Consider the following 25,184-nt stretch of genomic DNA (forward strand, 5'->3'; position numbering starts at 1 on the left):
CACTCAGTCTGTGTCATAAATCACATTCCCCTATAAGATGCACCCCTCCCGAGCCTGCTGCAGAAATCTGAGATCGGACTCCAGTCGACAGTATGCGTGGTTATCTCTCCTCATAAGGCTACAAGTAGTGCAATGGCCGTAACTGCGAGGAGTAGTCATCAGTTACTTTTTTCAGTGCCGTCATGTCAGAACATGTCTCTACATGAATGAATGGCTGTAACCAGAGGACTACCTGTGCATATGTGTTGTGGCCCAGCAGGAGCCGTTGGAGCTGCCGATGGACTCCGATAGCGAGGACCCCTATAAGTCTGCTATGGAAGATGTGGAGGACCCTGGGCAGGGTACAGACTCCAAGCAGGGACTAGAGAAGCTGGTTGGCCACCAGGAGGCCCCTGAGGCATGGAGCAGTGGGGAAGATCAAAGGGAGTTTGTCCCTGATGCCAGGCAACGAAGGGCGGAGAAACGGAGGCTGCAGTTACGGAGACAGACTCATAAGAGATAATCAAGCCCAGGTGGTTGTGGCTTGGCCCCTCTCAAGAGAGTATATAAAAAGAGACTTTGGGAGGAGTCCTTTTGCAGGACACAACCATTCCTAGTAATCTGGAGAACTCCTTGTCTGGTCTGCCTTGTGTTCCCGTGTCTGTGGGAGTCTGGGTTGCTGCCAACGTCTTGCCAGTGAGTCGTGTCTGAGCTTCCACCCAACAGGATTATAATTGCTGTGAATAAAGAGTGGCAAACAGCTAAGCCTGTGTCTGTGTTCATTACCGGATGGAGGGGGGGGGCAGAACACATATGTATATGTGTTTGCGGTGCAAGGCCAGTAGTGGCAGGGCGGGGTGGGGCCGGAGAGCAGTTTAACAACTGATTCACCCAAACCTGGCCGAACTGGCTGAATCTCACTACTGTTTGTGAAAATACAGAATATATATAATATATAGTCCCCAACTTACAACAGTTCATTCGGTGATGGTTCGAAGTTGCAACGTGATTTATGCCCACTTTTCCACACTTATAACGGTTGCAGCATCCTGTCACGTGATCAAAATTTGGATGCTTGGCCCCTGGCATGCCTTATGACGGTTGCAGTATCCCGAGGACATGCGACCCCCGACCCCCCCCCCTTTAGCGAGCTTCTAACAAAGTCATTGGGGAAGCCAGAGTCACGTCACAACCATATGACTAACTTAACAACTGCAGTGATTCACTTAACAACTGGTGCAAGGAAGGCTGTAAAACGGGGCCAAACTCACTTTGCAGCTGTCTCCTTAGCAACCGAAATTTTGGGCAAAATTCTGGTCATAAGTCCAGGACTGCTATATATGCATATGATTGTTTTTACATATCTATATATCTATATGCATATTTATAGATCTGTCTATCCGTCCATCCGTCCATCCATCCATCCATGAAAAACAAGGAATATATTTGTATATACATAAACATACATATACATAAATACAGTGTATACACAAAGGTAGTCCTCGACTTACAACAGTTCATTTAGTGACCGCTCAAAATTACAACAGCGCTGAAAAAAAGTGACTTATGACCATTTTTCACACTTACGACCATTACGACTTGAAAACTGGTTCATATATACGACGGTCGCAGTGTCCTGGGCTCATGTGATCCCGTTTTGTGACCTTCTGACAAACAAAAGTCAATGGGGAAGCCAAGATTCACTTAACAACCGTGTGACTAACTTAACAACTGCAGTGATTCACTTAGCAACGTTGGCAAGAAAAGTCGTAAAATGGGGCAAAGGTCACTGAACAAAGGTGTCACATAAACTTGGGGCTCGGTTGTGGTCGTAACTCGAGGACTATCCGTCTATTCCTTGATTTTCATATAAATGGACGAACCTATCCTAATAAAATATCTCTTGATTGTTCAACCATTGAGTTTTCAAAGTCGGGTGTTCCCCTGGCTTGAAATTCTCAAGAGGGAATTTATGATCAGAAATTCAGAAGCCAAGGCAGGCCATGGTGTCACAGACACACTCCTTACATGTCAGTCGAACTCCCAAAGTGGCACAAGATTGTGACAGCCACACAATTAATCTGCCAGCGGCGCCTTCGAATCGATGTCAGCGGGATCAGAAGCCGAAAACGAAAAAATAATAAAAATAAAAATGCCGCTGTAGCTCCGGCAGCATTGGTGCCAACCCTCATTTATCGCTTAGAGACCCAGCAAAAGAACGGAAACACACACATGTACACACACACACACAAAGTGGATTCACAAATGTGTCAGAAAGGCCAGTAAATCTTCCTCAATTATCTGACAGTTCCCTTGCTTACATGACAGCTGAGTCAAAGGCAAGGAAAAGAAATCTTAATTTTTTTTGTGCTTGCAGAGAGAGAGAGAGAGAGAGAGAGAGAGAGAGACAGAGAGAGAGACAGAGAAAGAGAAAGAGACAGAGAGACAGAGAGAGAGAGAGACAGAGAGACACACAGAGACAGAGAGAAACAGATACAGAGAGACAGAGAGAGAGACAGACACACAGAGACACAGAGAGAGATACTGAGAGAGACACCCAGAGAGAGACAGAGACAGACAGAGACAGAATCAGAGAGACAGAGATACTCAGAGAGAGACAGAGAGAGAGAGAGAGAGAGAGAGAGAGACAGAGAGACAGAAAGAAAGACAGAGAAACAGAGACAGAGAGACAGAGAGAGACAGAGAGAGAGAGAGAGACAGAGAGAGAGGCATAAAGACAGAGAGAGACAGAGACAGTCAGAGAGAGAGACACACACACACACAGAGAGAGACACACAGAGAGATATTGAGAGAGACACAGAAAAAGACAAAGAGAGAGAGAGATAGAGACCGAGAGAGTGAGAGAGACAGAGAGACAGAGAGACAGAGAGACAGAGACAGAGAGAGAGCGAGAGAGAGAGACAGACACACAGAGAGAGACACAGAAAGAAATATTGAGAGAGACACAGAGAGAGACAGAGAGAGACAGAGAGAGACACAGTCAGAGAGAGAGACAGAGACACACAGAGAGAGACACAGAGAGACAGAGAAAGATATTGAGAGAGACACAGAGAAAGACACAGAGACAGAGAGGGACAGAGAGATAGACAGAGACAGAGAAAGAACGAGAGAGACAGAGAGACAGAAAGACAGAGAGACAGAGACAGAGCGAGAGACACACAGAGAGAGAGACAGAGAGACAGAGAGAGAGAGACAGAGACAGAGCGAGAGAGACAGAGAGAGACACAGAGAGAGACAGAGAGACAGAGCGAGAGAGACAGAGACAGAGCGAGAGACAGAGAGAGAGGCCAAGTGACAGAGACAGAGCGAAAGAGACAGAGAGACAGAGAGAGAAAGAGAGACAGAGACAGAGAGAGAACGAAACTAAAATAGCATCACATCAGTGGATTTTAAAAAAAGAAAAAATACAACATTATTACCACAAGAGTTCTCAGCTCCCCATCTTCCCTTGAAAGGTGTGACCCAGGTAGCAAATGGCATGATTTATCGGTTATCCTCGACTTACGACAACGATTGAGCCCCAAAGTTCTGTCGCTAAGCGAGACGGTTGTAAGGTGAGTTTTGCTCCATTTTACAGCCCAGCCTTGGTTGTTAAGTAAATCACTGCAGTTGCTAAGATGGTTATTAAGTGAATCTGTCTCCCCCACTGATTTTAGTTGTCAGAAGTCCACAAAGGGGTGATCGTAGGACAGCTGGACACTGCAACCGTCATAAATACGAAGCAGTTGCCGAACGTCCGAATTCTGATCACGGGACTGCGCGGATGCTACAAGGAAAGGTCATAAGTCATTCTTTTCATTGCCAGTGTAATTTTGAATGGTCGCTAAATGAATGTTGTGAGGACTATCTACTACAGGGTTATGTTTATTACTCACGGGGGGGGGGGGGGGAGAAGCATTAGACAGGATAGTAAATCTGCTTGTCCAGACAAAAATTTGGTCCAGCTTCCTTCTGCTTCCAAAAAGGAACATCCAGAGATGCTACCTCTATACATAAGAACAATAAGGACAGCAGTACTAATAGTCCTCGACTTACGACCATAGTTGAGCCCAGAATTGATATGGCTAAGTGAGAAATTTGTTAAACGAGTTTTGCTCCATTTTGCAACTTTTCTTGCCAGATTTGTTAAGTGAATCACTGCAGTTGTTAAATTAGTCACACGGTCGTTAAGTGAATCTAGTCCCCCCCCCCAAATGGATTTTGCCTGTCAGGAGGTTGCAAAAGGGGATCACATGATTCCGGGACACTGCGACCCATCATAAATATGAACCAGTTGTCAAGCATTTGTGTGTAAATGACTACGGAATGCTGCCGAGGTTTTAAGTGTGAAACACGGCCATAAGTCACTTTTTTCCGTGCCATTGTAACTTTGAATGGTCACTAAACAAACTGTTGTAAGTTGAGGACTACCTGCATTCAATTGTTGCTATAGGTAGTCCTTGACCTATAACCACAATTGAACCCAAATTTCTGTTGCTAAATGAATCATTTGTTAAGTGAACTTTGCCCCATTTTACGACTTTTCTTCTACAGTTGTTAAGTGAATCACTACAGTTGTTCAGCCAGTAACACGGTTGTTAAATGAATCTGACTTCTGATTACTTGACCCCAGGACACTGCAACCGTCATTAAGATGAGTCAGTTGCCAAGCATCTGAATTCTGATCACAGATACTGCAACCGTCGTAAGTGTGAAAAATGCCATAACTCACATTTTTCAATGCTGTTTTAACTTCGGTCACTAAACAAACGGTCATAAGTCTGGGGCTACCTGTACTAAATGGGGAATTTAAAAACAGTCACTATAACTAGTAGCTATATGGATTTCCCCTAAATCTGTGAATTATTTGATGGTCTATCCAGAGCCTGCAGGTAGTCCTCGGTTTACGACGACAATTGGGCTGAAAACTTCCGTTGTTTACGGAGATATTTGTTAAGTGAGCGGTGTCCCATTTTATGACCAGCCTTGCCACAGTTGTTAAGTGAATCCCTGCAGTTTGATAATATAGTCACACGATTGTTAAGTGAAGCTGGCTTCCCCATTGACTTTGCTTGTTGGAAGGTCACAAAAATTGATCACACGACCTTGGGATATGGCAACGGTCATAACTATGAGTCACTTGCCAAGCGGCTGAACTCTGATCACGTGATCATGGGGATGCCGCAGAGGTCGTAACTCTGAAAAACGGTTGTAAGTCCCTTTTTGGGGAACTTCAAACAGTTACGAAATGAACGGTTGAAAGTCCATTTCTGGACATACATCTGGAAGCCTAACCCTAACCCTAACCCTAACCCTAACCCTAACCCTAACCCTCACCTTAGCAATGCGAAGTACTGGCTTATCCTAAGCCCATGATGGTGAACCTATGACACATGTGTCACAGGTAACATGCAGAGCCTTCTCTGTGGGCACGCAAGCCGTCGTCCCAGCTCAAATCCAGCGCGCATGTGCGCGTGCCTCCCACCCACCAGCTAGTCTTCGGGTCTCTGCCGTGCATGCGCCGGGGAGGCGGGGTGCATGCGGGAGACACATGTGCATGCGTGGGTGTTGCCTGTGAATGCTGGGGGCGCATGCACATGGGGCGGTGGAGCATCGGGTGTGAGGAGTGACCATTTTTGCTGCCAGGAGGCTGCAGGGAGGCCGACTGGGCCCTAAACACAGTGCAGGGCGAGCATAGTGGGCGTCTGCGCATGCGCAGGGGTTGGGATGCATAGGGGGTGGTTTTTGCATGCTCATTGCATTGCACGCGACAATAAAAAGGTTAGCCATCACTGTCCTAAACCAGGGATCAGCAAACTGTGGCTCTGGAGCCGCATGTGGCTCTGGAGCCGCATGTGGCCCTTTCCTTCCTCTGCTGTGGCTCCGTCACCGGTCGGCGTCACAATTTTGAGAGGAGCTTCCGGTGGGTAAGTGGGGGAGAGAATCACAGTGCACCAGGAGAAGACTCTATGGCAAGGGGAGGGTTTTCCAGTTGTCTCCCCAATTGATAGGGCTTTCGGTTATGACAGGTAGAGGAAAAAGGACGCCGCGCTAGGAGGAGACTCTATGGTGGGGGAACTGAACTTCCGGTCAGCTCCAGAATTGAACCGGGGGCTTCCGGTTAGGACCTTTGTGGCTCCCGGTGTTTTCTTTTCGGTGGGAAACGGGTCCAAATGGCTCTTTTGAGTGTTTAAGTTTGCTGACCCTTGTCCTAAGCGAATCCTCTCCGCACAAAACGGCAGTGACAAATTCGATCTTTTACATGCTTGTGACACAAGATTAAGTTTTGAGCTTAACAGGCAAATTCTTTTTATAAAAAACAGATTCTTCCCCGATAAGATTATTTGAAAAGCCTTTCGCTTTGTTTATGGGAATGCTATTTTAGAAATCTTACAGAGGGGAGGGTATTGCCCTTCATCCTGTTGAGACCAGCAACACAAACAAAAACGATACGATTTATAGCATGCCATTTTTGAAATCTGGGAAACTTTGCACTATACACAAGAAACTGTGTGCAAGTTTAAAACAACCGTGATTTATAGCAGGGGTGTGTAACTGGATTTCCTCGAGGGCCGGATCAACATTGCAGTTCTCCCTTGGATGGATTTGGGGGGGGGGGGGATTTGGATTTTTCTGTGTGGATCTGAAGCATTAGAACGTCCCCCTCGCTGCTTCAAACTCTCCTTTGTCTTGCTCTACATTTGACTGACCTCCAAACCCTCCATTGCTCCACACAACACAACCTCTCACCAACTTCTCCCTGTGCCACCAAAGCTGGTCATCTCTAGGGATTTGCAAAAGCTCTTGAAATAAGAAAATGAACTTCAAATTTAGGGGAACGGTTTGCAAGGCCCAGGCATGGATGCATTTATGATTTTGCACCAAAAATTATATCGGATACAATAGAATACAATAGCAGAGTTGGAAGGGACCTTGGAGGTCTTCTAGTCCAACCCCCTGCCTAGGCAGGAAAACCCTATACCGTTTCAGACAAATGGCTATCCAAGACTTCCAGTGTTGGGGCATTCACAACTTCTGGAGGCAAGTTGTTCCACTGATTAATTGTTCGCACTGTCAGGAAATTCCTCCTCAGTTCTAAGTTGCTTCTCTCCTTGATTAGTTTCCACCCATTGCTTCTTGTTCTACACTCAGGTGCCTTGAAGAATAGTTTGACTCCCTCTTCTTTGGGGCAACCCCTGAGATATTGGAAGACTGCTATCATGTCTCCCCTAGTCCTTCTTTTCATAAAACTAGACATACCCAGTTCCTGCAACCGTTCTTCATATGTTTTAGCCTCCAGTCCCCTAATCCTCTTTGTTGCTCTTCTCTGCACTCTTTCTAGAGTCTCCACATCTTTTCTACATTGTGACGACCAAAACTGAATGACGTATTCCAAGTGTGGCCTCATCAAGGCCTTATAAAGTGGTATTAAGACTTCACGGGATCTTGATTCTCTCCCTCTGTTGATGCAGCCTAGAACTGTGTTGGCTTTTTTGGCAGCTGCTGCACACGGCTGGCTCCCATTTAAATGGTTGTCCACTAGGACTCCATAATCCCACTCACAGTTACTACTGTTGAGCAAGGTACCACCTATACTGTACCTGTGCCATTTAGGCTATCGAGTAATTACCAAATATCCACAGAAATAGCTAGCTTTTGTGTAATGATGAAATGGTTGAAGATTCTGGCCAATTTTACTGCTGGGATAGTCAAACCTTTATTGGATTATTAAAAGAGATTTACGGAGATCCTTTTTTTCCCCCAATGGCAGAAGTTTCCCTAGAGCAGAGGTGTCAAACTGGATTTCTTTGAGGGCAGGATCAGCATCGTAATTCTCTTCCGAGGGCCAGCAAAGGGGGGAGGGCATTGGACAAACGCCTCCAGCAGCATCCTGCTGGCCAAAATCGGACACGGGGGGGGGGGGGGTCCGAGGCCCCCACAGGACCTGTTTTCAGTTGGCAGAGTGTTGCAGGGGGTCATGGAGGGCAAAAATGAGGTAGGGGAGTGCACGCAGCCCAGTTTAGCTGGGAGAGACACCGCCGGCCGGTCATTTTGATATTTTTAGGCTGGCCCCACCCGTGGTCCAGATTTAAGTACCCCACGGGCCGGATCGGTGATGGGATTCAAAATGTATTAGTACCGGTTCTGTGGGCATGTCTTTGTGGGCGTGGTGTGGCTCTGTGGGCGTGGCAAGGGGAAGGATACTGCAAAATCCCCCATTCCCTCCCCACCTCACTAACCTGTTTTCCAGATCCATTCTCCTGTTCAGGGCAACAAAAGAAGATTGGCTGGGAGGCAGCAGGGGCGGGGCCAGCCTATTTGCCAGTTCTCCGAACCACTCAAAATTTCCGCTACCAGTTCTCCAGAACCTGTCAGAACTGGCTGAATACCATCTCTGGGCTGGATATTGAAATTGAGACCCCTGCCCTAGAGAATAATCAGATCCGGACTGCAAAACTGTAAATAACCAGCAGATGGCAGCGAGAAGGATTCGGTGCTGCCCTCTAGTGGGTTTCTGCAGTTTCGCCGCTCAGATCTCAAAGCCCTATTTTTCCAGGCCCAGCTACAAATATTTCCCTTTTGAGGCACTTTAAGTGCGATCGTTTGGTTTGAACGAAAGGAAACAGAAGATGTAGGATGCCAGAAAAGCATTCTTCACATATTTCCATAATCCAGCACATTGCTTATTTCTTCTAAAGAGGAAAAAAGATGAAGTATCAAACTACAAAAGAAGAGATTATTCTGTTGGAACTGTGTATGTCTGGGTGCACGGGTGGAACTTAATTAAAAATCCCCATTCCAGGGGCAAATTCAAGTAGTCCTTAACTCACAACGACAATTGTGGCTAGAACTACTGTTGCTAAGTGATGCAGTCGTTAAGCGAGACACCATGAGACCATGTCCATTTTTTGTCTGGTTGTTAAGCAAATCACATGGTTGTTAAGTGAATCTTCTCTGACTTTCTTAGAAACTGGGAAGGTGATAAATGAAGACCCTCAGATAGGGCAACCATATATATAAAATGGCTGTGTGTGTGTGTGTGTGTGTGTGTGTGTGTGTGTGTGTGTGTGTGTGTGTGTGTTTGTGTGCTCCAGCATAACTCTGGAACACCTCAAGAAATTTCAATCATAGATGATTTACTTGCTGGAAACAAATACTGTGCGGGTAATAGACGCTTAACACCCCAAGGGGAGTATGTTCTACAATACAATACAATAGCAGAGTTGGAAGGGACCTTGGAGGTCTTCTAGTCCAACCCCCTGCCTAGGTAGGAAAGTCTATACCGTTTCAGACAAATGGCTATCCAGCATCTTCTTAAAGACTTAAAGTTGCATTCACAACTTCTGGAGGCAACTTCTGTTCCACTGATTAATTGTTCCAACTGTCAGGAAATTTCTCCTCAGTTCTCAGTTGCTTCTCTCCTTGATTAGTTTCCACCCATTGCTTCTTGTTCTGCCCTCAGGTTCCTTGGAGAATAGCTTGACTCCCTTTTCTTTGTGGCAACCCCTGAGATATTGGAAGACTGCTATCCTGTCTCCCCTAGTCCTTCTTTTCATTAAACTAGACATACCCAGTTCCTGCAACCGTTCTTCATGTATTTTAGCCTCCAGTCCCCTAATCCTCTTTGTTGCTCTTCTCTGCACCCTTTCTAGAGTCTCCGCATCTTTTCCACATCTTCTTAAAGACTCCCAGTGTTGGGCATTCACAATTTCTGGAGGCAAGTTGTTCCACTGGTTAATTGTTCTCACTGTCAGGAAATTTCTCCTCAGTTCTAAGTTGCTTCTCTCCTTGATTAGTTTCCACCCATTGCTTCTTGTCCTACTCTCAAAGGCTTTGGAGAATAGTTTGACTCCCTCTTTTTTGTAGCAACCCCTGAGATATTGGAAGACTGCTATCATGTCTCCCCATGTCCTTCTTTTCATTAAACTAGACCTACCCAGTTCCTGCAACCGTTCTTCATGCTTTAATCTCCAGTCCCCTAATCCTCTTTGTTGCTCTTCTCTGCACTCTTTCTAGAGTCTCCGCATCTTTTCTACATCTTCTTAAAGACTTCCAGTGTTGGGGCATTCACAACTTCTGGAGGCAACTTCTGTTCCACTGATTAATTGTTCTGTCAGGAAATTTCTCCTCAGTTCTTTTTTAATATAATTTTTTATTTTTGAATAAACACAAACAGACAAAACACAACAAACACCACAAAAAAATATTCCATTACAAATTGTAAAAAGTGTGTCAATTGGTTACAAAGAGCTTTCGTGCATCCCTTCCACAGTCATCACCTACAATTCATATCAAGTTATATATTTTAAATCAAATATATTTATATATATTACCATCATCATACCTCAATCTTCATATGACTATAATTGTTTTTACGTCCCTTTATATAAAACATTCCAAAATTTAAAGCAAAAACCACATGATGGCATTCTGTTATCTATTTTCAATATCATCCAGCAACATTACCTCTTTATAACTCTTTCTAAATAAAAATTAATTATGTTTAATAATAAAGTTTCTAAACCTCCTTTCTTAATCACGGTTTACAATTTATATCCAATTTCCCTTTTATCATGTCAATACAAATATTACATTATAATCATTGTCAATCATTTATTTAACAATATCCGTCATCATTTCATTTTTTTTTTTGGTCTTAGTTTAACTAAATTTAACTTACTCTTTTTTTTAATATTATAAGCTTTCATACATAACAGAGTTTCTAAACTTCCTTTCATGATCACCATTTAGATCCTCTTATAAAAACCAATACATATGTGTACATTGTTATCATTATCAATTATTTATCGAACTATATCCATTATCACTTCATTTTTAACATAATGCTCTAATTTTAACTAAATTTGACTAATATTTTATTATTAGTTTTCATATCCCAACCTGTGTCTTTCCAGTAATAGTGCAGTCTTATGTCTTTTCCCATTTGTGGAAATAGTCTTCTGGTTATTTCCTTAATCAAATTAGTGTGGACTTCTCTTCGCAACTTGTTTTTTTTTACATATCTTGTAAAATCTCGTGACCCTCCGTCAGCTTCTTTAATCAGCTTATCTTTGGTTATCAGTAGTGCTTTTGTCAAAGTTTCTCTCCTTGAATCCATCAATTCTTCTCTTTTTTCTTCTTCTATACCTTGAAATCTGGGGTAGAGTTCCTTTCCATCTATCTTCCCTTTCCATGTTCCACTACAGTTAGAACAATTAATCAGTGGAACAGAAGTTGCCTCCAGAAGTTGTGAATGCCCCAACACTGGAAGTCTTTAAGAAGATGTTGGATAGCCATTTGTCTGAAACGATATAGGGTTTCCTGCCTAGGCAGGTGGTTGGACTAGAAGACCTCTAGTCTTCCCCAATTTATTAAGAGAGCCATGTTGGCACATCTGGGGAAATCTGAATCTGAAAGTTTCCCTGTTTTCCCCACCCAGTTGAAGGTTCAAGATCTTGCCCCCACACCACTGGTGGGTTTCAAAAATTTTTAGACCCTCTTCTGTAGGTGTGGCCTGCTTTGTGGGAGTGGCTTGCTGGCCTTGTGTCTGGGTGGGAGTGGCTTGCTGGCCATGTGACTGGGTGGGAGTGGCTTGCCAGCCATGTGACTGGGTGGGCATGGCCAACTTGTAAAATGTGGTGAAACTCACTTAATAACGCTCTTGCTTAGCAACCAAAGTGTTGGCTCAGAAACTCTGGCATTTGAAGCACGCAGGTCTTAAAGCTGTCAAGTTACAAGACCCTCGCACCTCTAACCCTTTAGAAAAAAAAACCCCAGGGGTGTTCAAACTTGACAGGTTTAAGACTTGTGGACTTCAACTCCCAGAATTCCTCCTCTCGCTCTTCATCTTGATGATGGGTGGATGGGCGGGGGGAGGGAGCTGGAACTGGTTCTAAACGGCACTGTAGATTTGTGGAACCTCTTCTATAGAAGAGGTTAGAACTGGCAGGAACCCACCCCTGCCTGCCCCACACCCACAAGTCCATCACATGGTCCAATCTCTCACTGCCATGCTGGCAGTTCCACCCATCCAGTTCCGGTCAGGTGCAGAGACAAAGGATGACCTTGGCTTTCTAGAAAGAATGTTGTTATAGCTACATATCATCAACTCTATATAATTCCCTCTCCCATTTTCCCACAATAGAAAAGGCATAGTAGAATAACAGAAAGTGTGGCAGACTAAAGATTCAAAAGAAATATAGCTGCAGTCCTGACATAAGGACTGTTTTTCACATTTACGACCATTTATAGCATTGCTGCTTGAACACAGGCATGAAATTATGATGGTTGCAGTGTCCCGGGGTCACGTGATCCCTTTTTGCGACCTTCAGAAAAAGCAAAGTCAATGGGGAAGTCAGGTTCACTTAACCACCGTGTGACTAACTTAACAACTGCAATGATTCACTTAACAACCGTGGCAAGAAAGGTGCTGAAGCAAAGCCAACCTCCATTAACAACTGCCTTGTATAGTAATGGAAATTTTGAGCTGAATTATTTATAATTCAAGGACCATCTGTACCTGTAGCAATTGGTCATCAGATTGCTACAATGGTCATAAGTGTGGAAAACAAGTCACTTTTTTTCAGTTCTGCTGTAATAGGGTGGGCCAAGAGCCACTTGGACCTGTTTCCCACCGAAAAGAAAACACCGGGAGCCACAAAGGTCCTAACTGGAAGCCCCCTGTTCAATTCTGGAGCTGCTGACCGGACGTCCAGTTCTGCCACCATAGAGTTTCCTCCTAGCGCGGCATCCTTTTTCCTCTACCTGTCATAACCGAGAGCCCTATCAATTGTGGAGACCACTGGGAAACCCTCCCCTTGCCATAGAGTCTTCTCCTGGCGCACTCTGCTTCTCTGCCCCCCCCCCCCCCCACTGGAAGCTCCTCTCAAAATTATGGCGCCGACCAGTGACGGAGCCTCAGCAGAGGGAGGAAAGAGCCACATGCGGCTCCAGAGCCGCCGTTTGCTGACCCCCCTGTGCTGTAACTTCAAACCGTCACTAAATGAACTATTGTAAGCCGAGGACTACCCGTACAGTTGAGATCAGCCGAAATCTTTGTAAAGTCCAGTTGCTCAAGCCTCACAAATGCTTGAAAGAAATAAACTAAACATTCCAGTTCTTTCCAAAATGTCATCGCCCGAGCTCTGCCAGGGTATAAGCGCCACAATTTCACTCCACAATCACACCTTGGAGGCCTACAATGTTCCTCCACATGGAACCCTCAAAGCCCCAATTTCTCCTTTGCTTTCACCAGACTCTAGTTGGGCCAGAAAATGAAGCCACAATATGGATCTTCTTAGTAATCAAAACCAGGGCTGTAGAAGCAAAATCAAATTTAAGTCATTTAAAAAAATATCATCCTTGCACCTGCCAGAAACAAGGACACACAATGAACCCACAACTTTTTTTCAAAAAAAGTATGAAAGTTTGCAAACATTTTACTTCCCGGAACAAATCTAAGGAAAGTAGATTAAAAAGCATCAAGCAATCCATTTACCTTCTTGAAATAGAAACTATTGATGAAACTATTTGTATTCCCCCGACAACACAATTTGTTAACACACACATACAAAACCTGCACAACTCTTCTATGCCACACAGGTAGTCCTCAACATACGGCCATAATTGAGCCCAACATTACTGTGGCTAAGCGAGACAGCCGTTAAGTCATTTCTTCGCACCAATGTACGACCTTTCTCCCCTGCCGTTGTTAAGTGAATCACTGCAGTTGTTAAGATAGCAGCATGGTTGTTAAGTGAATCTGGCTTCCCCTTTGACTTGACAGAAGGTCCCAAAAGGGGATCACAATGACTCCGAGACCCTGAAACCGTCATTAATACAAGTCAGTTGCCAAGCATCTGAATTTGGATCACATAATCGTGGAGATGCTGCAGGCGTGTGAAAATGGCTATTTTTTTTCAGTGCCATTGTAACTTTGAATGGTCACTAAATGAATTGCCGTAGGTCGAAGACCATTGTTCTCACCCAGGCTTCCTTAAAAAGCAAGAAGCAGAGTCTTAGCCCCCGCAAAACCTCTTTAATTTACACGACTTGTGAATTCCTTTCATTCACAGTCCGCAAGGCTTAGCAAAGAGTCTTTCCGAGGAATGTTTATCCACATGCACCTTATCTCGCTTGGAGAGCTGCCAGATAAGTAGTTTCCAAACGCAGAGCAAGGCAAAACTTGGCACAGAGTCTCTTATAGCCACAAACAGAACTTTCCCCTCTTGAAACGACCGAATGGCTGAATTGTTTCCTGCAAAAGCCCCCTCCCCATTCGCTCCTCTTCTGTTTCCTGTGGGAGGGGCCAATCACCTCCAAGGTGTGGCTTTACTCTTAAGTCGACCCTGCTTCTTTAGTTGTTCTTGTCCTCTGGCAGCTCTGCGCATGCGCACACTGGGAACGGGCTCCAGCTGTTCCTCTGCCTCGCTGCTGTCTAGTTCCCTCTCTGCCTCTGACGCAGAGGCCTCGTCCGAGCCTTCCTCAACCCCCAGGACTGTGCCCTGTTCCTCCCCAGCCTCCTCACTGTCCGACTCTGCGGCCACAACAACTACACAACTATCTATAGTCAATTTTGTTTTCAAAGAAGATCCACTGAAGAAGAATTTTAGGATAGAAAGAACTTAGAGGCTGCTGTTTGATCGTCTTCCCCAAAGTTGGCTCTGGCTAACTATATTATAATTACAATTATCAAGTTGCTTATTCTGGAGGAAAAGCACAGGTAAGTCCTGGAGTTGCCACCATTTGTTTAGTGACCGTTTGAAGTTGCAACGGCACTGGGGAAAAAAATGACTCATGACCATTTCTCACACTTACGACCGTTGCAGCCTTCCCATGGTCCTGTGATTTACAGCTGTATGCTTGACTACTGACTCACATTTATGACGGCTGCATTGTTCCGTGTGTGTGTGTGTCACGTGATCCCGTTTTGTGACCTTCTGACCAGCAAAGTCAGATTCACTTAACAACCGTTTGACTAAATGAAGAACTGCAGTCATTCACTTAACGACTGTGGCAACCAAGAATAGAAGAGAATTCTTGATTGGCCAAATGTGATTGGACACGCAAGGAATTTACAAAGGTCGTAAAACGAGGCAAAATGCACTTAACCAATGTCTCACGTAGCAACATACCTTTAAGGTTCGGTTTGTGGTTGCAGCTCGAGGATTATTTGTCAATGGAACTTCTGTTAGTATTGTATTGAAGGATGGGTGTTCAATTTCCCAGGCACTCTAGCAATCCTCCCTGCCTGAGGATGACCTACCTTTGAAATTAGTTCATCGTGGTTGGCCAGGTGAGCCCTGCAATGGATGCAGCTGTACGTGCGATGGCACGAAGGCAGGTAGGCTTGGAATGTCTTGGACCGCGTCATCTTCACCATTGGCGCCACCGAATGCTGCGTGAACTCGGAGGTGGCCCAGGAGGTCCTCCGACACGACGGGTCGCAGGGGAAACACTGGAGCACGCAGGTGAAGGCCGTGATTCGGCAGGGGGCGGGTGTGGCGCAGGCTCCACACACGGGCGATGACTTCGGGAGAACAAAAGCGCGCACGGGAGCCAACCGACCCACGTTAACCTGCACGGGCAAAAGGATAAAAACAAGAATGGGTTTTCCAAACAACAGTCAGCGCGCGCATTAACTTTCAGTGTTCCAGCTCTGAGTAAGGTATCTCAGGTTGTTGCCATGTAAGCCTTGACAGGTAGACCCAGGTAAGAGCCCCGGGGGTGAAGTGCTTAGAATACAATATTATAGACCAGTGACGGCAAATCTATGGCACGCGTGCCCAAAGTGTCATGAGAAGCCATGTCGCCCGGCACGCGCAGCCTTGCCTGTTCGTCTTCCGTGTTTCTGGTGCCCATGTGCGCGCAACGATCAGCTCTCCCTCGCACGTGCAGCAGTGCCAAAAACTGGTGTGCTCACGGCCAGCTGATCGTTGGGTGCGCATGTGCGCTAGAACCTGGAAGTGCGGTTTTTCCGGAGCATGGTCCTGACGATCGGCATCGTTCGCCATCCCTGTTAGAGATTAACTCTGCCCACAGCCGGGAGTTCGATCCTGACGGGCTCAAGTTTGACGCAGCCTTCCATCCTTCCGAGGTCGATAAAATGAGGACCCAGATTGTTAGGGGACAATGTGCTGACTCTAATCCGCTTAGAGAAGGCTGTAAAGCAGTGTAAAGCGGTATATAAGTCTAATTGCTATTGCTTGCGAAGGAAGGAAGGAAATAAGGAAGGAAGGAATCTGTGGTGGCACCGTGGTTATAATGCAGCATTGCAGGCTAACTCTGCCCACAGTCACGAAGTTCGATCCGGGCTCAAGGTTGACTCAGCCTTCCATCCTTCCGAGGTCGATAAAATGAGGACCCAGATTGTTGAGGGTAATAGGCTGATTCTAAACCGCTTAGAGTGGGTGTAAAGCACTATGAAGTGGTATATAAGTCTAAGTGCTATTGCAAAGGAAGGAAGGAAGGAAGGAAGGAAGGAATCCAGGGGGAGTACAGCGGTTATAATGCAGCATTGCAGACTAACTCTGCCCACAGTCACAAAGTTCGATCCTGACCGGCTGAAGGTTGACTCATCCTTCCATCCTTCCGAAGTCGATAAAATGAGGACCCAGATTGTTGAGGGTAATAGGCTGATTCTAAAACATTTAGAGTGGATTGTAAAGCACTATGAAGTGGTATATAAGTCTAAGTGCTGTTGCAAAGGAAGGAAGGAAGGAGGGAAGGAGGGAAGAAGGAATGAAGGAAGGAGAGAAAAGGAAGGAAGGAAGGAAGCCCTGGTGGCGCAGTGGTTTGAATGAAATATTGCAGGCTAACTCTGCCCACAGCCAGCAGTTTGATGCTGATTGGCTCAAGGTCGACTCATCCTTCCATCCTTCCGAGGTGGGTCCAATGAGGATCCAGATTATTGGGAGACAATGTATAAACCACTTAGAGAGGGCTGTAAAAGCACTGTGAAGCGGTATGTAAGTCTAAGCGCTATTGCTATTTCCTTCCTTCCTTCCTTCCTCCCTCCCTCCCTCCATAGTTAGAATGCAATATTGCAGACCGACTCTGCCCACTGCTAGGAGTTCAATCCTAACCGGCTCAAGGTTGACTCAACCTTCCGTTTTTCCGTGGTGGGTCAAATGAGGACCCAGAGTGTTGGGGGTAAGACGTCCGACTCTGTAAACCGCTTAGAGAGGGCTGGAAAGCCCTGTAAAGCGGCATATAAGTCTAAATACTATTTTTAGTGCTATATATTTACGATGCCTCTGGTGTTCCCAAGTTCACACGATTTCCCTTTTGCCACTTTCTGACAAGGGAAGTCAACGGGGAAGCCAGATTCACTTATTCGTCAGAAGGTCGTAAAGATGAGTGACCCTGGGAACACAGCAATCACATGACCCTCGTGGTCATGTGATCAAAAGTTGATGGCTTGGCAACTGGCATATACTGTCCTTGCCACTTGCCAAGCAGTCAACTTGATCACATGACCATGGGGAACGCAGCCATGGTTGTAAATATAAACAACAATCATAATCCACTTTTTTCAGTGCTTTTATAGCTTTGAAGCAGGAAATGTCCAAACTTGGGAACTTTAAGACTTGTGGACTTCAACTGCCAGAATTCCCCATCCAGCCTGCTGGACCGTCCCATTTAAAGCAGGTGGGCTAGGGAATTCTGGGAGTTGAAGTCCACAAGTCTTAAAGTTCCCAAGTTTGGATGCCCCTGCTTTGAACGGTCACTACACAAATGGCTATTAAGGCAAGCGCTCCCTTTATTTGCCCCATTTGAAAGGGGAATCCCCAGAAACCGGATCAAGGAAAGAAGAGGGAGAAACTGACTTGCCCCTGTGCCTGGAACAATCCGATCCGTTTTCTTTCAAAGGTGAACCAAGGATTCAATTCCAACTTTGCTGAAGTTTTTCCACCGCGATACCCATCACAAGGGCTGGCTTTGTGCAATATGTTGGGCCAGGTCAAGGAAGCCCCCAGGCGATAGTTGCTCAAAATATTAAATTTGATTCATTTCAGCTCGTTTTTGGGTTTGCTGTTGGGCAATTCTGTACTTGTGGTTTGATTACGCTTTCGGATTTTGTGGGCCTTAAAAAAACAGACCAGTTTGGCCACTGCGTTTGTGAAGGAAACTAGAGGGAGGGAGGGAGGGAGGGAGGGAGGGAGGGAGGGAGAAAGAAGAAAGAGAAGGGAGGAAGGGAGGAGAAAAAACAGGAAGGAAAGTTGGAATTGGAAGGAGAGAAGGAACGAAAGTAGTTAGAAGGGTGAATGAAGGAAGGAAGGGAGGGAGAGACTGAGGCAGGGAGGGAAGAGAAAAACAGGAGGGAAGGAGGGAGGGAAGAAAGGAAGGATGGATGCATGGAAGATAGAGGAAGGAAGGAAAAACAGGAAGGAAAGATGGAAGGAGCAAAAGAAAGAAGGAAGGAGTGAAGGAGGAAGGGAAGAAAGGATGGATGGAGGCATGGAAGGTAGAGGGAGAAAGGAAGGAAAAACAGGAAGGAAAGATGGAAGGAGCAAAGGAAAGAAGGGAGGAGTGAAGGTTGAAGGGAAGAAAGGAAGGATGAATGCATGGAAAGTAGAGGAAGAAAGGAAGGAAAAACAGGAAGGAAAGATGGAAGGAGCAAAGGAAAGAAGGGAGGAGTGAAGGTTGAAGGGAAGAAAGGAAGGATGAATGCATGGAAGGTAGAGGGAGGAAGGAAGGAAGAAGCAAAGGAAAGAAGGAGTGAAGGTTGAAGGGAAGAAAGGATGGATGAATGCATGGAAGGTAGCGGGAGAAAAGAAGGAAAAACAGGAAGGAAAGATGGAAGGAGCAAAGGAAAGAAGGGAGGAGTGAAGGTTGAAGGGAAGAAAGGAAGGATGAATGCATGGAAGGTAGAGGGAGAAAGGAAGGAAAAACAGGAAGGAAAGATGGAAGGAGCAAAGGAAAGAAGGAAGGAGTGAAGAAGGAAGGGAAGAAAGGAAGGATGAATGCATGGAAGGTAGAGGGAGAAAGGAAGGAAAAACAGGAAGGAAAGATGGAAGGAGCAAAGGAAAGAAGGAAGGAGTGAAGAAGGAAGGGAAGAAAGGATGGATGGATGCATGGCATGGAAGGTAGAGGGAGGAAGGAAGGAAGGAGCAAAGGAAGGAAGGAGTGAAGGTTGAAGGGAAGAAAGGAAGGATGAATGCATGGAAGGTAGAAGGAGAAAAGAAGGAAAAACAGGAAGGAAAGATGGAAGGAGCAAAGGAAGGAAGGAAGGAGTGAAGGTTGAAGGGAAGAAAGGAAGGATGAATGCATGGAAGGTTGAGAGAGGAAGGGAGGAAGGAGCAAAGGTAGGATGGAAAAAACAGGAAGGAAAGATGGAAGGAGCGAGGGAAGAAAGGAAGAATGGATGCATGGAAGATAGAGGAAGGAAGGAAGGAAAGATGGAAGGAGCAAAGGAAGGAAGGACAGAAAAAACCGGAAGGAAAGAAGGAAAGGAGGGAGGGACAGATTCCTGCAACCACACGGCATCACTGTAGCAAGCAAACCAACTAATACTCTTTAAAACATCCTACGTAAACCACAGTATCCAGTAACCCCAGAATGAAAAAAAACAGTTCCTGGCCTGTTAGAAACCAGTCCACCCAGCTGGAGGTGAGCATCAGGCAAGGAAAACTGAACATGTGCAGCATTTAGGGTGTGCACTCCTCCTTCGTCCCGACCTGTGGAAAAATGGTCTTCCACAAAGCCCCATTCCTGGTGCCAAAAGGTTTGGGGACCCCTAACATAAAACCTGCAGTGTAAGGACTGCAACAGCCACTTTGTAGAAGAAACAGAAGAAGGGACTAGCAGAGGTCATCTGTCAAGACCAACAAGCAGCCAAAAAAACCCTCTTTCAATTGAACAACAAATGGACAGACTGAACCATAGTTTCAACTGGGAAACCGTGACCATCCAAGCCAAGTCCAAAAACTCTAGGGAATTTCTAGAAGCTTGGCACTCGGCCATCCACAGGCACATCGAGATAAGCAACGTTTACCCACCATTCAAAACAAGACACTGTAATCAAAGGGCCAAAGAGGAAACCAAACACCAAAACATCTCTTTCCAGGCAATCTACACTCCGCTAAGCAGAGATAGGACAGCAAAATTAACACTAGGCCATTCAACAAACGGTAAACAATATCCCAAATCAAGGAAATGCCAACTCAGACAAACAAACAATAAACAGCAGCTTAATCAAGGATCTATCAAGAACACGCCCACCAACATGGCTAGCCACTTGTATATAACTGTGAATCAGGGATCTTGGACAACCATTTAAATAGGAGCCAGCCGTGGGCAGCAGCTGCCAAAAAAGCCAACACAGTTCTAGGCTGCATCAACAGAGGGAGAGAATCAAGATCACGTGAAGGGTTAATGCACTTTATAATGCCTTGGTAAGGCCACACTTGGAATATTTGCATCCAGTTTTGGTCACCACGATGTAGAAAAGATGTGGAGACTCTAGAAAGAGTGCAGAGAAGAGCAACCAAGAGGATTAGGGGACTGGAGGCTAAAACGTATGAAGAACGGTTGCAGGAACTGGGGATGTCTAGTTTAATGAAAAGAAGGACCAGGGGAGACAGGATAGCAGTCTTCCAATATCTCAGGGGTTGCCCCAAAGAGGAGGGAGTCAAACTATTTGCCAAAGCACCTGAGGGCAGGACAAGAAGCAATGGGTGGAAACTAATCAAGGAGAGAAGCAACTTAGAACCAAGGATACATTTCCTGACCCTTAGAACAATTAATCACTGGAACAATTTGTCTCCAGAAGTTATGAATACCCCAACACTGGAAGTCTTTAAGAAGAGACCGGACAGCCATTTGTCTGAAATGGCACAGGGGTTCCTGCTTGAGCAGGGGGTTGGACTAGAAGACCTCCAAGGTCCCTCCCAACTCTATTATTCTGTTCTGTTACTGTCTTATTCTATCTCTCACCATGTGTGTCTGTCCCATGGAAATCCAGAATGGTAAAGGATCTCCTGCCATGGGCGGGGGGTTGGACTAGAAGACCTCCAAGATCCCTTCCAATTCTATTATACCATCTTCTACGAATTCCAGACGAGTGGACAGCCTGGATATGCAAAATTTAAAAGGAGAATTCAAAGCAGACCGATCTTGGAGGCCTTGGGAATAAGAGGAGCCACCAAAATAGCTAGGACCCGGCCCCCAGCCACAGATGGAAACCAGAGGTCTGGAGGCCTAAAATAGCTCATTCCTGCCCACATTTCCCAAGTTATTAGAAGCCAAGCAAAACAGCTGTGGACCGAGAAAGTGTGTGTGTGTGTGTGTGTGTGTGTGTGTGTGTGTGTGTGTGTGTTGGTGGTTCTCTTTGCTTGCTTGTGAACAAACCTACATCAATCCCTCTTCAGTCGTGAAGTTCCTGAGCTACTAAGAGAAAATGATTGAAAGAAGGGGAAGGATCTACTATAGTAGAATAGAATGAAATTCGGTAAATATTGCCAAAGGTATATAGAGCTGATATGATGCGCGGGAAATAGATTTAATACTATTAATTTGTGGATAATTAACTAAGGGAAATGTTTACGATATAAAATTAAATTCGAGGATATGTGTTATTGAGAGTAAAACAGAGTAATAGATGGAAATGACATGTGAAATTTGAATAACTTGGCACGGCAAATAATGATATTGTTTATATGTTAAGAAGAAATTAAAGTTAAGCTGGAAAATATGGAATAAGATGACTGAAATGTGCAATGAAAATGTGGTGTAAAATGAACTATATACATAACGTAAGATGTAAAGGGGGGAAACCCGGACAAAACTTGGTTTATAAAATATGTTAAAATATGTAATAAAAAATTAAAAAACGTCATTTCAAAAAAATAATATCAATCCCTCTTCAGTCCAGCTCCTTGCAAAACCTAGTCAAGGTGCATTAGGATCAAACAGAACTGATTTGGTTTTTTCCTGTCCTTTTAGATGAGTGTGTGTGTGTGTGTGTGTGTGTGTGTGTGTGAGAGAGAGAGAGAGAGAGAGAGAGATTTCACAAAAGTATACAGGTAGTCCTCGATTTACGACCATAATAGACCACTGGCTGTTATGGTTGAAAGTTGTCGTGTTATAAAGCGTGTTATAAATCATGGGATTGGACCCCAATTTTACTCCTTGACATAACAACCTTTCGTTTAGTCACTTTTGGAAGCTATAACAGCACCGAAAAAGGGATTTGTGTCCATTTTTTCACACTTATGACCGTTGCACATTCTCGTGATGATGTGACCAAAATTTGGACGCTTGACAACTAGTTCATATTTATGATGGTTGCTGCGTCCCAGGGAGGAAGTCCACCCCTCTTAAAGCCTGATGGCTGGGGAATTCTGGGAGTGGAAGTTTTCACCTCTTAAAGCCTGCTGGCTGGGGAATTCTGGGAGTGGAAGTCCACCCATCTTAAAGCGTGCTGGCTGGGGAATTCTGGGAGTGAAAATCTACCCCTCTTAAAGCAGGCTGGCTGGGGGATTCTGGGAGTGGAAGCCCACCCATCTTAAAGAATGCTGGCTGGGGGATTCTGGGAGTGGAAGCCCACCCATCTTAAAGAATTCTGGCTGGGGGATTCTGGGAGTGGAAGTCCACTCATCTTAAATCATGCTGGCTGGGGAATTCTGGGAATTGAAGTCTACCTCTTTTAAAACGTGGCTGGCTGGGGGATTTTGGGAGTTGAAGTCCACCCATCTCCAAAGTTGCCAAGTTTGAGAAACACTGGTTTAGATATTGATCAGCAGAGAGGAAGGAATTAAGACTCCTGCATGCAATTGCCGCCAGTTTCTATTGCTGTGAATGTCTGTGTGTGTGTCTGTGTGTGTGTATATACACAGAAGTACAAGTTCCTTGTGGTTTATTTTTTTCTCAGGAACGTGCCACAGGACTGTCACTCCGTGGCATCTTTCCACGTGGCCTGATGGATGTTTTGCCGAGTGTTTCTTGAGCAGCAGCCAAATTCTCCACCAAATATTTTCTCTCCCCTTTGCCTGCCTTTCCAATTACGCCAGTCCTAATGGATTTTCCGAGATGTCATGTCAGCCAACACAAGGTCTCAGCAAGCCATCGTTTCCCTGCCACAATTGTGTTTGCCGAGGACGAAAACAGCCAGACAAAGTTCAAACCTCAAAAGGACTTGAAACGGATTCCACTTATTCCAGATCTGAGAACAACAACCTCTTTTCCATTTGTTCTTTTATTTTATTTTATTTTTATTTCCAAGTGAGAAGATACAACAACTGAATGTGCCTTGAAGGAAGTTTTGCAACACCGAAGAATCCAGCTTGGAAAAGTTTTAGAGGTTAAGAAATAAATAAAGCCTGGGGAAACCAACAATTTAAAAAGCGTTGACATATGAAAATAAGCTGCTTACAGATTGGGCAACCTTCTCTGGGTAGTCCTCGACTTAAGACCACAACTGAGCTAAGCCAGGCAGTTGTTCAGCGAGTTTTGCCTCGCTTTACGGTCTTTCTTGCCCTAGCTGTTAAGTGAATCGCTGCAGTTCTTAAGGTAGTAACTGGTTGTTAAGTGAATCTGGCTTCCCCCTAGACTTTGCTTGCCAGACAGTCGCAAAAGGGGATCATGACACCGTCGTAAGTACATATCAGTTGTGTAGAAGCAAAAAAATACTGGGCAAAAATGTGAATGTGGTTGGAGAAGGCGACGCAGCAACACATTGATCTAAAACCTGAACTGTTCTTGTTGGGTATCTCGTCAGAAAAACATAGTAAAAAAAATGTATATTTGATTATTCATGTAATAACTGCAGCTAGAATTGCATTTGCACAAAATTGGAAGGGTGAAGAGATCCCCAAAGATGAAAATGTGATTACAAATTTACTAGAATGTGCAGAGATGAATAGATTAATGCTTGCAGTTAAAGGAAAAGAAGAATCTGATTATTATTATAATATATGGGAGCTATTCCATCAACGGTTAGAGAATAAATATGAAAATAATGTATTATAAAGTTAAATAAATGAAGAAGAGAAATGTTATAACAACAGATATGTTAAGTTTTAAGTACTAGTATTAAAATAAGGTTAGATTTATAATGAACATGGTGGTAAGCTTTAAGTATTATGACCACAAGAAAATTGTACCCAGACCACACACTGTTCAATGAATGATGTAATGTTTGTATTAAAAGAAAATATTTTTGGGGGGATAAGTACATGTCAGTTGGAAACTAATGAAGGAGAGAAGGAATTTAGAACTGAGGATAAATTTCCTGACAGTGAGAACAATTAATCAGTGGAACAACTTGCCTCTAGAAGTTGTGAATGCCTCAACACTGGAAGTCTTTAAGAAAATGTTGGATAGCCATTTGTCTGAAATGGAATAGGGTTTCCTGCCTAGGCAGGGGGTTAGACTAGAAGACCTCCAAGGTCCCTTCCAGCTCTGCTATTGTATTATTGCATAGCTGCCAATTGTCTAAATTTTGATCACGTGATTATAGGGATGCTGCAACTATTGTAAGGGTGAAAAATGGCCCTCAGTTCTTAACTTTGAATGGTCACTCAAGCGAACAGTTGTAAGTCAAGGACCACCAGTATAATGTCAACAAAACCATCAGTTTACAGACCCAATCTTACAGTTAAAGGAACGACACTTCTGAAAGAAAGCAAGGAGAAATGCTATTTTTGCAAAACAAAACTCTCTTTTTGATATATTCAAGCTATCCTTTTAAACGAGGTTCCATGCAAAGTTTCCCATATTGCAGACACTCCTCGACTTATGATGAAAATTGGAAACCAGAATTTCTGTTGCTCGTAAAGCAAGGCAGTCGGTAAGTGAGCCATGCCCAATTTTACATCATTCCCCTCCCATGGCATAGGTATAGTCCTCGACTTACGACCACAATTGAGCCCAAAACTTCTCTTCTTAAAGGAAACATTTGTTAAGTATGTTTTGCCCCATCTTACGGCCTTTCTTGCCACAGTTGTTAAGTGAATCACTGCAGTTCTTAAATTAGTAATCTGTTTGTTAAGTGAATCTGGGGTCCCCTTTGACTTTGCTTATCAGAAGGTTGCAAAAGGGGATCATGTGACCCCCGCGGACTTTGCGGCCGTCATAAATATGAATCAGCTGCCAAGCATCTGAAATGTGATCACTCAACCATGGAGATGCTGCTAAGGCCATAACTGTGAAAAGTGGTCGTAAGTCACTTTTTTCAGTGTTGTCGTAACTTTGAACCATCACTA

At 44.7% G+C, this 25,184-nt stretch overlaps 1 protein-coding gene across 1 annotated transcript in view; it reads right to left on the reverse strand.

The window, feature by feature from the left end:
- YPEL2 (yippee like 2) overlaps positions 1-25,184 on the reverse strand; it is a 76,022-nt gene that overhangs the window by 22,113 nt on the left and 28,725 nt on the right. Inside the window, exon 2 of the mRNA XM_032216002.1 lies at positions 15,245-15,556. Within this exon, the coding sequence (XP_032071893.1) occupies positions 15,245-15,361 (117 nt within the window). The 5' untranslated portion in view covers positions 15,362-15,556. The remainder of the gene's footprint in view (positions 1-15,244; positions 15,557-25,184) is intronic.

This window comes from Thamnophis elegans, chromosome 4 (genome assembly GCF_009769535.1).
Source record: "Thamnophis elegans isolate rThaEle1 chromosome 4, rThaEle1.pri, whole genome shotgun sequence".
In the NCBI taxonomy this organism is placed as follows: domain Eukaryota; kingdom Metazoa; phylum Chordata; class Lepidosauria; order Squamata; family Colubridae; genus Thamnophis; species Thamnophis elegans.